General features: G+C 44.3%; 1 protein-coding gene across 1 annotated transcript; it reads right to left on the bottom strand.

The window, feature by feature from the left end:
- Nucleotides 1-4,027: 4,027 nt before the first annotated feature.
- Nucleotides 4,028-7,773, bottom strand: FGF19 (fibroblast growth factor 19; the record flags this gene model as incomplete). The annotated part of the gene is made up of 3 exons (XM_083864192.1): nucleotides 4,028-4,360; nucleotides 7,245-7,348; nucleotides 7,443-7,773. The coding sequence occupies 3 exons, from the start codon at nucleotides 7,771-7,773 to the stop codon at nucleotides 4,028-4,030; spliced, it is 768 nt and encodes a 255-aa protein (XP_083720318.1).
- Between the last annotated feature and the right edge of the window lie 6,947 nt (nucleotides 7,774-14,720).

Here is a 14,720-nt window from a genome sequence, read left to right as displayed (position 1 = left end):
ACGGCGCGCGGGAGGGGGCGTGGTTCATGCCCAAAAGGCCACGCCCCCTCTCGCGGTAAGCCACGCCCCCTCGCGCGATGGCAGCGTGCGGCCACTAGGGGGCGCCCGAGCGCCGCCACAGAGCCCGGCCCGGGGTGTCCGTGGGGAAATGTTGGTGTCCCAAAAATCCCCAAAATCCCACCCCGCGGTGCCAAAAAAAGCGGCTCAAAGCGGCACCCTGAGCTCTGCCAGCCTTGGTGCTGCGACCCTGCGGAGCCTGGTCCAGTGCCCGACCGCCCTCTGGGTGAAGAACCTTTTCCCAATATTCCCGACCTGAGCCTGTCCTGACACAACTTGAGGCCGTTCTCTCGGGTCTTGTCGCTGGTCGTGGAATGATAGAGTTTGCACATCTCTCTCACGTAATAATTGCTATCTGTGGCTCCCAATAAGTGTATTTTTGGTGCATCTGCCCACAGTTTTTCCCACAGAGTGAGGGTGGTGTGGCCCTGGCACCACTGGGGAGCTGTGGATGCCATCCCTGGAAAATGTGCAAGGCCAGGTTGGATGGGGCTCTGAACAACCTGCAAAAAAATGATCTTTAAGGTGCCTTCCAACCGAAACAAGTCTATGATTCTAAAACATAAATATTTTTTGTGTAAATACCCACCCAAACTGTAGTGTGCTGTTCTAGGCTGCTCCGTTAAAACACTTACGATTTGTTACAGATCAATGCTGGTCAAAGGAAACATTCATACTCATTCAAAGTTAAATTATTCTATTACTTTCTAGATACTTAATGAAAATGTGGCTCTGGGTCACACTACTCTGCCAGCGTGGTGTTGGAATACGTGTATTTTTGAGGGGAAAAAAAAGGGGAGATTTTATTTGATTTATCATGTTGTTCCCCATTCATATGCAAAGCACACTGGCAGAGTAGAAAGAGTGGCCCCCACATTTTCCACCAGCGGGGTTTCAGTGATTTGAGCAGAGGTAAAGTGGACACTGCGACTTTTGAATTGATTTATAGGTTTTCACACTTCCTCCGAGTGGCAATGAAGACGCTCAGTATCTCCTTTCCTGCAGCCTCCAACAACTCCTATTTGCACATCACAGCTTCCAGCTGAGACTTCCCAAGGAGACATTTGACACCTGAGCTTTAAAAAAAAAAAAAAAAAAAAAAAAACAAAAACAACAAACCTTTTAGGGCTGTAAAGATGTGCTGCTGGCAAATGAAAGCACCGCCATTGTCCGCCTGTCTTTGAGGAGCTCTGATGGACCAGGGGACAGGGGACCTGTGTGTGCTATGGGGTGGCGGTGGTGTTTACATTCCCACACAACCAAAGGTGGGGATTTTTGGAGGTTTTGCACGCCCGGTTCCTGACCGAGTCAGGTGTGGCAGGGCAAGGGAAGAGTTTCCCAGCAATCCTCCCACCTCAAGCCGAGCTCTTGTCAGATTTTATAAGCAAAATATCCAGGTTTGGTGAGGGCTGGGATGGGAAAACTCCAATGAAAACCGAAGCGCTCCAGGAAGCGGTGTGGGTTAATTTAGCTCCTGGCATTCTTCCCTCTGTCTGAGTAAATACTGAGCCAACCTCTAACCGTGCTGTTGCAGGAAAAAAAATCATTGTGCTGCCGGTGGAAGACGGTAATCCAAAGGTGTCAGCAAATAGGGCTGCGAGAGAGCTCAAGATGCTGTTCCCGAAATCTAGGGTTCCCTGTCTTTGCGCCCTTGAGAGATATTCACAATGTTACACCCACTTAAAAAAAATCTCTCACTGGTGCAATTAAACTGTGTATCCTCCAAACTCCATTTTTTGCCATGTTTCCTGTCAAGTCTGTGCAATTTTTTAGCGGAAAAGTAAAAGTGACTTTTTTTTTTTTTTTTTTGGCACCAAACTTTGAAAGTTCATTCATTAAAAAAGAAGTTCATTCATTAAAAGTTCATTTTATTTTGTTTGCTGGTTTGGGTTTTTTGGTTTTGATCTTTTTAAAGAAAGGCCTTGAAAGGCATTCAAAGAAATTATAGTGACTGATCAAAACGGGAAATGAAAACCTCCTGAAATGTGAGAAGTCTTGGGATAAAACAACCTGAAAATCAGAACTCCCTCTCCTAGCACATGAGGAGTGGGAACCCTCCGGATGTGTGGCAGTGGCTCAGCACAAAAGAGAATGGGAAAACACCATGGGAAATGTTTGCCAGCCAAGAAATCCGCTGTTCCTGTGACTCACAGCATTTCCAAATGGAAACATTCGGGCTCTTTTCCTGCCAGAATCTGACATCTTTTTTCAGGCAGAACTCACCACTTTTCTCCCTGGCAGCACTGGTTAGAATAGCTCCCATTTTTAAATGGGAGCAACCTTCTACCCACAGGACCTTTTTTTTGTCAAGAAGCTGCCCAGGGAAGTTGTTGAGTCACCATCTCTGGAGGTATTTAAAAGATGTGTGGATGTGGCACTTAGGGAGAGGCAAAAGAGTCAAGCAGATTTCAGTGTTGAAGATTATTTTCTCTTTTATTGCAATGTACATGTTACACTACTGATAATTCACAGAAATTTTAAAAGCTATTGTTGGCTAAAATTCCATTGATTACAAAACTTCACAAGATTCATTACAACTTAAAAAAAAAACACTTTCAGGACTATATAAATAGAATTTTGAGCATAAATAAGAGTAACAAAATAAACAGATGTATGTATTCAATAAATTAATCATAAATATTGCATTAGCAGTGAAGTGCTAGGTCAGAAGAACGCCAGTATTTCCAGAAAAGTTTTTTTGTTTTGTTTGGGATTTTTTGGTTTGGTTTTTTTATTGTTGTTTTGGGGTTTTTTGTTTGGTTTGGGTTTTTTTGGGTTTTTTTGTACAGACATCTCTAAATGAACCTTTGGAAACAAGTAGAATCCCTGGACCATCCTTTTTTTTTTTTTTTTTTCTTTTTTTTTTTTTTCCCTTTAGCTTCACCTTGGTTATTCCTTCACTGAATCTTTTCAAAGGGAGAACAGAACTTGAAAACATCAGGTGCCTTAGCCAGAAGTACTCACAATCCCTTCCTGCAAGGAGAATCCTGACCCAGTTCTGCAGCTTTTAACTCACTAAACCATCTCTCCACTGATTCCCATGGATGCTGAATCAAGCCTGGAAATGACTTGAAAGAATTCCTGGTGGTGAAAGGTTAAACACAGAAACCTATTTTACAGCTGATTTGACCTATCCATCCGTTCTCAGTGTTTTTCTCTGTTTGCTAATGACATATACATGCTTATATACAACAGAATCTTCATTTACACATTCATTTGAGCTGCTCATTCCCTGCCTGATGAGCATCAATTCTAGCCCTGGGCACCCTTCCAGCCACACACTGAGTTCTCACTGATTTTGGTGAGAACTCTCTGCTAGATGATTCTGATGCCACAGAGAACATAATTTAGGCTACAAAAGAAATCAACAATCGAGTTTCCCAAAGTACTTTTTAGCAGTAAGGGAAGGGGGAATTTTTTCCTTTTCTTTCTGTATTTTCTAAGGGAACAAAAGGCACAATATACAAGCAGATTTTCTTTTTTTCCAGTAGGATGCTTTCAATAGAAAGTTTCCCCCAGGATGTTGTTAGCAGCCTTTTAAGAAGCAGCATTAATTCAAGTTATATCTGGTAGGATGTTTTCCTTCATCTAGTTTTGGTCCAAATGTTTGAGTTTGAGGTCTCTGAAGAGGAAAAGGTTTTCTGCATTTGCTTATATGAGCAGATATAACAAGTGAATATATGTGGAAGTGAAGCTGGTGTAGAAAAATTATAGTTATTTTATCACCACCTATGGAAGAAGTCTGATAAAGCTGCTAAACTTTTCCCATTAATCCTCCTTTTCCAAATAGAACCATGGCTAGGCAATTCTTTAGACTATAGAGCACTCATTTCTTACAGGTACAACAACAAGGATGAGGCTGGCTCCATACTCAAATACACAAAAAAGTTCCCAAATATCACTACACAAAAAGCTAAAAAACGCTCAGTACTCATCAATATTACTGTAAAAGCATGTGTGGGGGGCACAGTCACTTCTGGAAGCTGGGGCTCTTCACTGGGGACAGTTTGGAGGCGATGCCAAAGGGGTCCATGCTGTCCGTCTCCAGGGGCGAGGAGAACGCCTCTGGCTCAAAGGCCTGGCTGTAATCCCCATATTCCCCAAAGTCTGCCGACTCCACGGGCACGGTGTTGATCATGGGCAAGAAGTGAGACAGGGGAAGGAAATCTTTCCCCTTGAACTGCTGTCTTTGTTTGGCGCTGCTCAGAGACACTGATATTCCGTGTTTTTTGGATTTATACACGTTGTAGCCATCTGGGCGAATCTCCTCCTCGAAGGAACAGTCTTCAGTGGAATACCTGAGCTGAACAGCAAGGAATAGCAAGAGTTACAAATATACCCACCAGGCTGGTTTTATTCAACCACAAAACAAACCTTGGATGGGAAAAGTCCTTGTCCCTCTCAACAGGGGTGTCCTTCTAGCTTGTCCCAATCTCTATTCTATTCTATTCTATTCTATTCTATTCTATTCTATTCTATTCTACTCCATTCCATTCCCCCTGAAGTTCTTTCCATGTCCATCCCATTAAATAAGCTTTGAAGCCTGGGATGTGCTTCTCCACAGCCACCACACTTATCCTGTCCTGAGCACTGGGAAAAAAAGAGTCTCAGATGCCAGGGTTGATTTAGATGCACTGTCCTTAATTGCAGTCATGAATCCTAATCCAAGTACAGAACTGCTGCTGTGTTAGAGACTTGCCTGTCCAAAGGCTTAAGGATCACGTCTGTAAAAAGGCAACATGGCCAGTCAGTAAAACAATGCTAAAAGGTAATTTCTGCCTTTTTCCGCTCAAAATTTACTGAAATTGCCAAAAACCCTTACAAAAGTGTCATTTTCATGTTAACATGAGAACTATTGAATTAATACTAGCACAGGTTAGGATTTTGTACATAAGAATGTATTTTCTTAGGTACAAATTTGTAGGATTAAATCTGCAATGGTCTGTACAGATATTATATATCTGTAACACCTTCAGTTATATATATATAATATATTGTATTTGTGTATTAGACACATATCAGTAGGTCAGACCTCTCCAGGTCTTTACAACAGCACTGCATTTCCTGCAACTCTGGTGTTACTTCACCCTCAGCCACTGCAGGTGAATGAACCTGTGGTCAATAAAAGAGAATTGCTGATTATGTCTCAGTCTGCAGAGACAGAAATGTCCTTACATGAATGTTCTGTCTGTCTGAACAGAGAGCATATTTAATACTTTTGGGCCTTTCTCAGATACCCTCAGTAACACAGAGTAAAAAAAATAAGGGCAGGCATTTAGTTATCTTTTAAAAGCATGTTTTGAATTAATAAAGTAATTTTAAAAAATATGTTTTCCAGATAAAATGGTGCAATATTTATCCTTACACACACACCTCATATATCAGAAAAATATGTGTATATAACAAAAATATTGGGGCTGGATTGTTAGCTGTCTCTATAAGTACTCAGTCTCATCAAAGAGGATGATGAAATAAAAGAGATCGTTGCTCAAAAGTGCACACTACAAACAACAGATATTGATTGAGTCCCTGTGTCTCAGCTATACCTTTCCCTTTCCACTTCATTGGGATGGTCTCTGGTCTTTTTTTTAAACAAGTACCAAACACACTAGTTAAGTATTTTCAGATTTTTTTTTTTCCACAGGGGGGATTTTTTTTGCACAGGAGGAATCACAGTATGTCAGTATATTCCACATTTCCCCTAAACTACTGACTACAGCACACAGCACATTCAAAAACAGTCATCAGTTTTCCTGTGTCAAAACAGGCCGTGTTGCAGGAGCACAGGTTCAGCCCCCAGACACTGTGTTTGCCCTTTTGTTCTCCCAGTCCTGAGCGTGGTGCTGATAAGGTAAAGATTTACCTGGTGGGGCTGTGAGCACAGAGGTGACAGCAGGTGTCCACAGCACCGAGATGGGACAGCACAGCTATGTGCTGTTCTCTTTTCAGGATAAAACCCCAGCATGCATCTAGTACTCTAATGCAGTTCCAGTCAACGTGTGTGCCTTCCCAGTGGTGTTGTTATAGGAAAGCCAGTTTAAAATTCACTGATTGCTCAAGTTCAGCTGGTAGCTCCAATGGGAGCAGAATCCAGGCTCTGATTTGTTTAGGATTTACATTAAATAATTAAGCTAATAATTGACCTGCCATATCATCTGAACATCATCTGTGCACTTCATCTGAGCCTCAACTGATTTGAGTCCAGAAAAGCAAGGAAATTCAGAAAGAAAGGGTTAATTCTATGTTCACCCTCTAAGTTCTATCCTCATTCAGAAAGATCAGTGTTGCTGTTATTAAAGATCCCAGCAGTTCTGAGAATAGCCAAGTCCTTTCCTGACTGAAATCAGCAGGAATTTTGTGGAGTAATCAAAAAAGAATAAAGCTGTATATTTACTGCGGCATCATGAAAAGCCATTGCCCTGTGAAACTCAGGCTTCTGTGCAAACTAAATCTAAACCGCACCTGTCAAATTCTAGAGTCAATGATGTATTCACATGCCCGAAAATGAGTTTATGTCAACGACTATTTGCTAAACCTAGTGATAAAGCTATAACCGAGTGGCATCAGTGGGGCACCTAACTCCCCAACCCCTCAGAGTCGTGCAGGTGTGCTGTCACAGCAGGGCAGAAGTGAGGCAGTGGAGAAACATCCCTTCCCCCTCAAAATCCTTTTTCTGACTGCAACTTCCTAAGAGATAGGTAGGGCTAACTCCTGGCAACCCCATGTTCCCGGGAGTTGTATGCCCGGCAGCCAGCTGGCTGCAGATCTTCTTCAAAGGAACAATCTCTTTTAATTTTTTTTCTTTCAGAACACCTGACCTGAACAGTGAGAAATTATTCATAATTTACAGCAGAGAGCTTAATCTATTTCTGCAGCAGAAACACAGTCTCCCACCGATGAGAATTTTAAACCTAAATGCAATTTTGCCCTGGGCTGTACTCTCTGTACTATATTGTGGCAGAGGACACGCAAAACATCATTTACTTTCTAAACGCCTTTTCCTTCCTGCCTTCTAACAATCCCCACAAGCCTTTCGGGCAGCGAGGGCGACGAGAGCAGCAGGTCTCAGGGAGAACAGGCGGGGGAGGTGGGGGAGGGAGGCCGGCGGACACCTGAAAGCTTTGTAAGCCCGTTATTAGAATTCCAAGGCGGAGAATCCCCCCGGGGACGGCAGCGCGGGTGCTCACCTGGCCGTGCAGCCGCCCCGCCTCGTCCATGCACAGGTACCGGGAGCTCTGCACGCCCTTGATGGCCACGGTGCGCACGGCCACGGCGCGGATCTCCAGCAGACCTGCGGGCAGAGAGAGAGAGAGGGGACAGCAGTGTCACCCCCGCGGTCCTGCCCCGTCCCCGTCCCCGTCCCCATCCCCGCGGCCGGCACTCACTCTGCGGGCTCTGGCTGCCGGCCGCGTCCACCCGGCCGTCGGCGCCGATGCGCAGGAAGCAGCTGAAGAGGCCGTGCTTGCTGGCGGTGTAGAGGTGCCGCAGGCGGATGGGCTCTCCCCAGCCGTAGTTGAGGTGCGGGCCGGCGTCGGGCAGCGGCAGCGGCAGCGCGGAGGCGGCGGCGGCCAGAGCGAGCAGCGCCAGCGCGGCGGGGCGCAGCCCCATCCCGCCTCCGCGCCTCGGGGCTGTAGCGCGGCCGCAGCCGCCCCCCGGCCTTTTATAGCTCGCCGTTATCAGCTCCATCGTGCCGGCCGCATCCGATACAGAGACCATTTCATAGCCGGATCGGTCACTGCCCTCGAAGATACTGAGCGGGTGACACCGTTCCGCGGGGGACACCCTAAAGCCGCTTCCTCCGCATCCGCATCTCCGAGCTCTCCGCTCCCGCGGGGCTCCGGCCGCGCTCCCGGGGCGCTCACTCACTCACTGCCTCCCTCGCTCACTGCCCGTCCCGCAGCCCCGCCGTGGCGCCGGGCCGGGACCGGGGTGGGCGTGTGTGTACCCGGCCCACCCAGGGGCAGGAGGCTGCTCCGCTCCCCGCCGCGCCTCAGCCCCTGCCTTCCTTCGCCTCTGCCCGTCCTGTACTTCAGTTCCCTTTTCAGAAAGCAAAGAGCTGCTGCCTAAACCTGCGCTCGCCTCTCCGGCGGCGGGGGCCGAGGCTGGGGCAGCGGGACGGCCGCTCCCGGTGCCGGGCAGCCGGCGGGGCACGGGCGGCACAGGGCGCCGGTACAGCCCGTCCGGCCCTGCGGAGCCCGGCCCGGCCAGGTACCGGCGGTGCGGGTGTCCCCGGCTGGATCCCCGGCCGGCCATCCCTGCATCCATCACTAGATGGAGCCTGGCCCCCGGGATGCGGCCGCCTCGCCTCGGGGGAGCCGCTCCGGGGCCGCTCTCCAGCTCCTGTGCGTCCCCACTCCTTACAAAGAGTCTGGGGGGGATAATGAATCCTGAGTGAAGTAAAGCTGCATCGCCCGATTTAAGCTTCAAACAGAAATTTTCTTCTGGTCTGCCCATGGGTTTTTTCCATGTGGGCTCCTCGCAGAGAGCTCGCTCAGCGAGTGCCCCTGCAAAGAAGAAAACACACATATTTGGGGGGTTTCCACCACATTTTGTATCTCAGAGATATTTAAAGGGATTACTGCCGACTTTTCTGCTGTACATCCAAAGTTTCTCAGATTTCAAAAACGAAAACTGGTAATTTCATATAGAAAAAAAAATTCCTCCACAAGACATTAAATGCCAATTAAACAAGACATAACTCCATCTCCTGACCAGCTTCTCTGAAACACAAAGCTTCGGTCAGCTTCCACATACTGTTTTTATATTCTGCTACTTGTTTGCTTTCACCCTTTTGTCCCTGCACTTGCATCTCCCTCCTGCAAACACCCCCACAAAAACCTTTTCTTCATTAGCTCAGTGAGGATGAGCACATAGACAAGGCCACACAAAAACACAGAGGCTTGTAGGATGATATCTTGCACTTATTATCATGTGCAACCTCCAGTGTATTTAACTGGAGTTAACGATGAGTTTGGATGAATGATCAGAGCCTTGCATAACAAACTCACTGAGGGGAGTGAGGGATTGAATCTCATCAATCATTTCAAAAGCAGCTACTGCTTTTGATTCGCTTTGGGCATTTATTTTTTTGGTGATCAGCTTGAAACACCCAGAAAAGATCCTATTTTTTTTCTCCTGCACGGTTGCAGGATAATTAATAAGGATTAAGCCCACTTTTCATTCAGGTGTCTCCTGCTGCATCCTCCAGATCATGTGTGGGCTTTCCTACCAATTCTGGCCTTTCTTACATCACGGAAGTTCACAGTATTATAAGCCCAGTAAATAATACTGAGGCATGCGAGTCCCTAATTCTTTTTTTCCTCTGCAATGTTATTACATGGCTGCTACAAAGGCAGTTCCTGCCCTGCTACCCTGGGCCCCACAGCAGTTGTGCATGTAACTCATCCTGGCATTCTTCAAGGTACTGAGCACCCACCACACATGCAGAGGTTATGGTCTGAAATGGATCTGAAAGGCTTCTTTGCCTCAATTTTTCTGTGCATCTCAGTAATTAGAAGCTATTTTATGGTCACTACTTCTGCTCTACTCTAGTGGGAACAACAATCATGATCATGAGTTTTATTTCCTTCATCAAGAAGTTCAAGCTTCTTTCAAGCAGTAAGGAATTGATGCTTGAAACTTGTTCATTCATCTCTGTGAGGATCAAAAATTGAGGCAGAAAGGGCAAATCATTTGCACTAAATGATATTTCAAATCAGTGATAAAGCTGGCCATAAAGGACAATTTCCCAACAATTGATGGAGAGCCTTTAAAAATTATTTTCGTTGTTGCTGTTGTTACATGGACTGATGTTAAAGGGCTCATTTCTAATCAAATTAAAACAAAAAATTAAGCACTTAAAAATTTTTTTGGAATGGCCTCTCTTGTTAGGGGAAGGTTTCAACCTAAATAATTTGTCCAAATTCACTTGTAGCCCCCCTGACAGAGGTAAGTGCCTGCAAACACTTAATTGGACTGAATAGTACCAATCCTATCACAAAACAGTTGCTGAAGAGATATGGGTTAAATATACCCTGGAAGGTATATTCATATACCTGTTTATTTCTTTATTGCCTCTGTAAAGAAAAAAAAAAAAAGCCTAGATTATTAACTGGGATTAAGGGCCTTATTTTTAGCTAGAGGTAAATGAGCTAATGAATGTCACTGAATTCAAAATACAAGAGTTGCAACACATGACTTTAATTTCAGTTCCTGTCTGTGTCACTGACCTTTATCATTTATTGGCATCTTTTATCAAAGTTCAATAGAAAGACGCACGCCTTTGCATGTTCCTACAAATGCATCTGCAGGAAAAAAAATATGTTTGCAGAACAAAAGTACTGTAGGGTAAATCCCACCATCACTTCCAGTGATGGACCTGCTTCCTGCAACAAGGAAACCTGGTAGTGTCAGATTTTCTGCTTTTATGAGGGTAGGAAAAACAACCAAAAACCCATGAGGGAAGTCTTATAGAACAAAAATACCTCCTGACCAAACAGTACACAATTGCAAAAGCATTTTCACCTGTTGCAATGAATCATTTATTTCCACTGCACTTTTCAATGTCCCAGTGTAATTTCTGCAGAAGGAGAAGCCCAGCTTTTTGTAATAATTGAGTGTGTTTTGGAAGAATAAATTTAGCTATAATTAAAAGTTGAACACCCAGAGATCTTTGGACCACACCAAAAAGGTAACAGCTTGTGCTGTACTGGATAATGACATCATTGAAACCAACCGAAAAGAAACTAAGGAAAAGAACTTCTTGTCCTATTTCCTCATCATTTTTGTGGCCACAGAAATGACAAGGAAATAGGACAAGAAGCCACCCATGAGTCAAAGTTGGTCATAGCAGGCTACCTTGTGGTAGAGATCAAAGGAAAAACTATATAGGTGAGTCACTTAAGACTGAGTGAGGGTCAAAATGTGATAAACTGGAGGTGTTTAGGATGAAGAGACATTTTCTCAATTATGGAATATCTTTGGAATATCATAGTGAAAGCTTTGGTTGTACAAGTCACTGCAGGGAGAGGGAAATATCACAGAAACGTCAAAGACTTTCTGCTTCCTTTGGCATGTCTTTGGGACCTCATGCAGATTTTGTAGCTGGGATTACATGAGAGTCATCCAATATTACTTTTGTGAAGAGATCTGTCAGTCTTTCCCCCTTTTCTCTGAAGTCAGAGGTGGGAGAATTACAGAGGCTGCAAATACTCTGAGGGCACCAAGGTTCCAGGCAGGGCTGGAGATGTCGGTGTTAATGCTGCTGGTTTCTGGTTTCTGCTGTAGTTCCTGCCAGTCATCCCAGAAGTGACAGAGAAAAGAAAATTATTTTACCCATGGCAGAGGGCCAGCAGAGCAGTCCAGCCTTTTCTCTTGCTTCTGGTGGAGAAGAATATGTCAGGAGAATGAGGGAAGGCAGAAGTGAAGACACAGGACACTGCGATACGCAGTTATTCGAGCACGAGCTTGTTCTATAATGAGCCTTATCAGCATAGCACAAGTTAAAAAACCTGCCTAAGAAGGAGAGGTTACTCCACCATATGTCAGGGACTGCTCTGCTTCCCAGCTGCTTCTGCAATCCAAGAGGCATGGAGGTGACAATATTTCTCCCCGGGCTGTGAATGAGTGCAGAATTGAGATTCCACAGCTCCCGCTGCGTGCGCCCACTGACAGCGTGTCACAGGATAGGACGAGCACTCACCGAGTCTCTCCCCTGACACCACAGTCCTCGCCGAGTTTGTAGGATTCAAATGCATCAGATACCTACAGATTTTCCAAATGACCCACTCCCAGAGGGGTTCTGCTTCTAAAGCCACTCTGCTAAGGCAGGTCAGCACGCTGGGGAGATTGTTGCTACTGTAATTGGTGTGTGTTGTTGCTGGTTCTTTCCAACGAGCACAGCCAGACAACCAATTTCAAATATCTCTCACCATTCTGTTATCTAATGCTTCCTCAGCTATTGCTATCAGTCAATGCATTCCGGAGAGCACTACTGAGCCTGGAATCGACTTGGAGCTCCCACAGTCAAATGGTATCTTCTGGTTAGGTCTGCTCTAAAGCTCACAAAACTCCCATCAGCTTCAAATAGCCTGGATGTGCTTTTTTCATCACTCTGAGCCATTATTTTGTGTTTTAGAGGTATTTCATCCACCCCATCTTTTCTGTGTGCTTTGAAATCCTTCATAACTCTGCTATAGAAAAAACCTTATTGGTTTTATGGGGTCATATTTGGTATCATGCTTCTCCAGCACCTTATTTACACTAAACCAACAAAAGCTGGATTTTTTTCTTTTGTTTATTTTTTCTTATGCTTTGAGCAAACGTTCATCCCACAACAGAAATGAATAATTGCAGGTTTCTCTGCCAACAGATTGCATTTTGATTTCCAGCTTGACCTAGAGAGTAATGCCCCTGGACTTTGTTTACACAACATGTTTGTGGAAAGCTTTTCTGGAAGAGGGTGACTCTAGATCATCAGCTTCTCAGTCAAACATGGTTTCCTTGGAGCATTTACCTGTATTCTTTTCCTGGCAGTAAATAACGCTGTCTTTATGATAAGTTCCAGCTTCACTGGAAATATTTTTCATTTAATAGACAGAGAACCGTAGAAGAAAATACACCAGAAATGCCTCAAACTTGCAAGAGTACATACCTAGAGCTGTAGTCCTGTACAAACACATCTGGACAGGCAGAATTGATCGGGTGGTCTTATTCAGCCTGATATAGTGACAATTCCCACAAAATCACTCCTGAAGAGCACAGTAAGAAGCCAAGATTTGCAAAGACTTTGGCAACAAGATCCACTACAGGCCCATTAAAACAAAACCAATCCTGGAACAATTTCACTGAGTGATATCTGGGATGAATTTGTCCCACAGAGGTCCAACTTTCACTGGAGGTGAATTGTTAAGAAGGGCACTGATCCAGGGGCACTCAGGTGATGATTTTTTGGGAGTCAGAAGTAAGAAGGAGAGGTATGAAAGGGGTTTAGCTCTTCCTGTCTGGTGAGACACTGAATCCCTCCTTTCCCTTGAAGTTAAACCACCTCAAGGAATGTGATTGTACCTTTGCTTAAAGGCAGATGTTTTCTCAGAAACACCTGGGATAATAATCCTGATTTGTTGTAAAATTGATACTACAAAGTCTTCTAGTCATTAAGATGATAATGAATTATATCACTAAAGGTATTTATTCTGCTTATGACCATCTAAGTGGTGTTTTAGCTGGAATCAGTAAGGCTTGACTGAGAAACTGTGGGAGACTTGTTATGCCTTATGTGGTGCCAATGATCAGACCACCCTAGAGGGACAGATTGTCCCTACAGAGATTAGTTCTGGATGGCTCAGTCCTGTTACAAGGATGAAGGATGAAGGATGTGAAAGGTAAGAATTGTACCTGTCTGGGGAATTTAGATAGTTGTGGCTTATTTACTTATTTATTTATTTATTTATTTTAAATTTGGGCTTCAAATATTTGATGAAGATCAGATAAAAATGAGTGTCTGCTGAAGACATTACAACAATTTACCATGTTGTGGTGTAAAAGATGTAGAAAGAGAGCTAAGAAAGTCAGCCAAGACTCACAGTTTTCCTGCTGTTGTATATTCCATGTTACACCACTGCCTATCACTACTAGGAATTGCAAGGCACCAACAGAACTATATAAGTTGTTAAGAGATGTAAATGATTATCAAATTCAGCCCACGAGTGCTTGTTGACCTGCTGTCATCACCTTTGATTATGATGATACTGCAGGGAAGACTGAAAAGGTGAAGCCCTTTATGAAACAGTCTGAACAAATGTAAACTCGAAAACGTAGTACAAAGTTTCCTAATGGTTGAAGGCTGTTAATATTTTGCACACAGACAAATCCTCAGCTTCTGGAGAGCAAAATGATTCATCTGGGTCAACAGAAGTCTAACCTTTCACTTCAGTTCATACTGTGGCCTAAAACCCTGGAGAAATATCTTAGAATAAATAAAATTCTCATGCAACTCCTCCAAATCTGTTTAGTACGTGGAATTACTTCACCTGGATTTTAAAAAGTGCAATGTTATCTTGCCTTCTTTCTCAGAAGACCCCCAGACTCAATCCTTAACATTGGCGACAACCATGTAGGAAGTTTTACAATGACTTTGCTCAAGAGAGAGGAAGATTATTAATAAACTGTTCTCCCTCTTTGAGGTCATGGGAGGTAATTTTCATCTGAAATGAAGCCTAAAGCATAGCCTGGGTGTAGCTGCACAGTTTGCTTGAATTGGGAAACCAAATGATATTCTCTGATGTTCCTTATTCCAACTGTTCCCCTTTGCTGCCACCAAAGGTGGCTGTGGGACATTTGGGGTCAAGAATTGAAGGGCAGAGGTTACTGAAGCATCCTGCCAATGCAGCTAAAAGTGACCTTTGGCTGACAAAGCAGAAGTAACATGGGATCTAAAAGAAAGGTATTCAAATAGCCAGTCCATCCAAAACATTGCATTTGGATTGATCCTAATCAGCCATAATTTCCTACTTTAATGGCCAATTAAAAGGCCATTTGAAAGCAAGAGAAGCAGAACAAATCAGCATGGAAAGAGCCTGCATGGTCTTTAGAAAGTAATTCAAGTTTACTTAGGTTTTACACATCTGACCAGAGAGGAAATGAGTGAGTAATGGATGTCCTAC

This window comes from Zosterops lateralis, assembly GCF_965231275.1.
Source record: "Zosterops lateralis genome assembly, chromosome: 6".
Lineage (NCBI taxonomy): Eukaryota > Metazoa > Chordata > Aves > Passeriformes > Zosteropidae > Zosterops > Zosterops lateralis.
The sequence above is the reverse complement of the archived record's forward strand: the minus strand, read 5'-3'. Positions and strand labels throughout refer to the sequence as shown.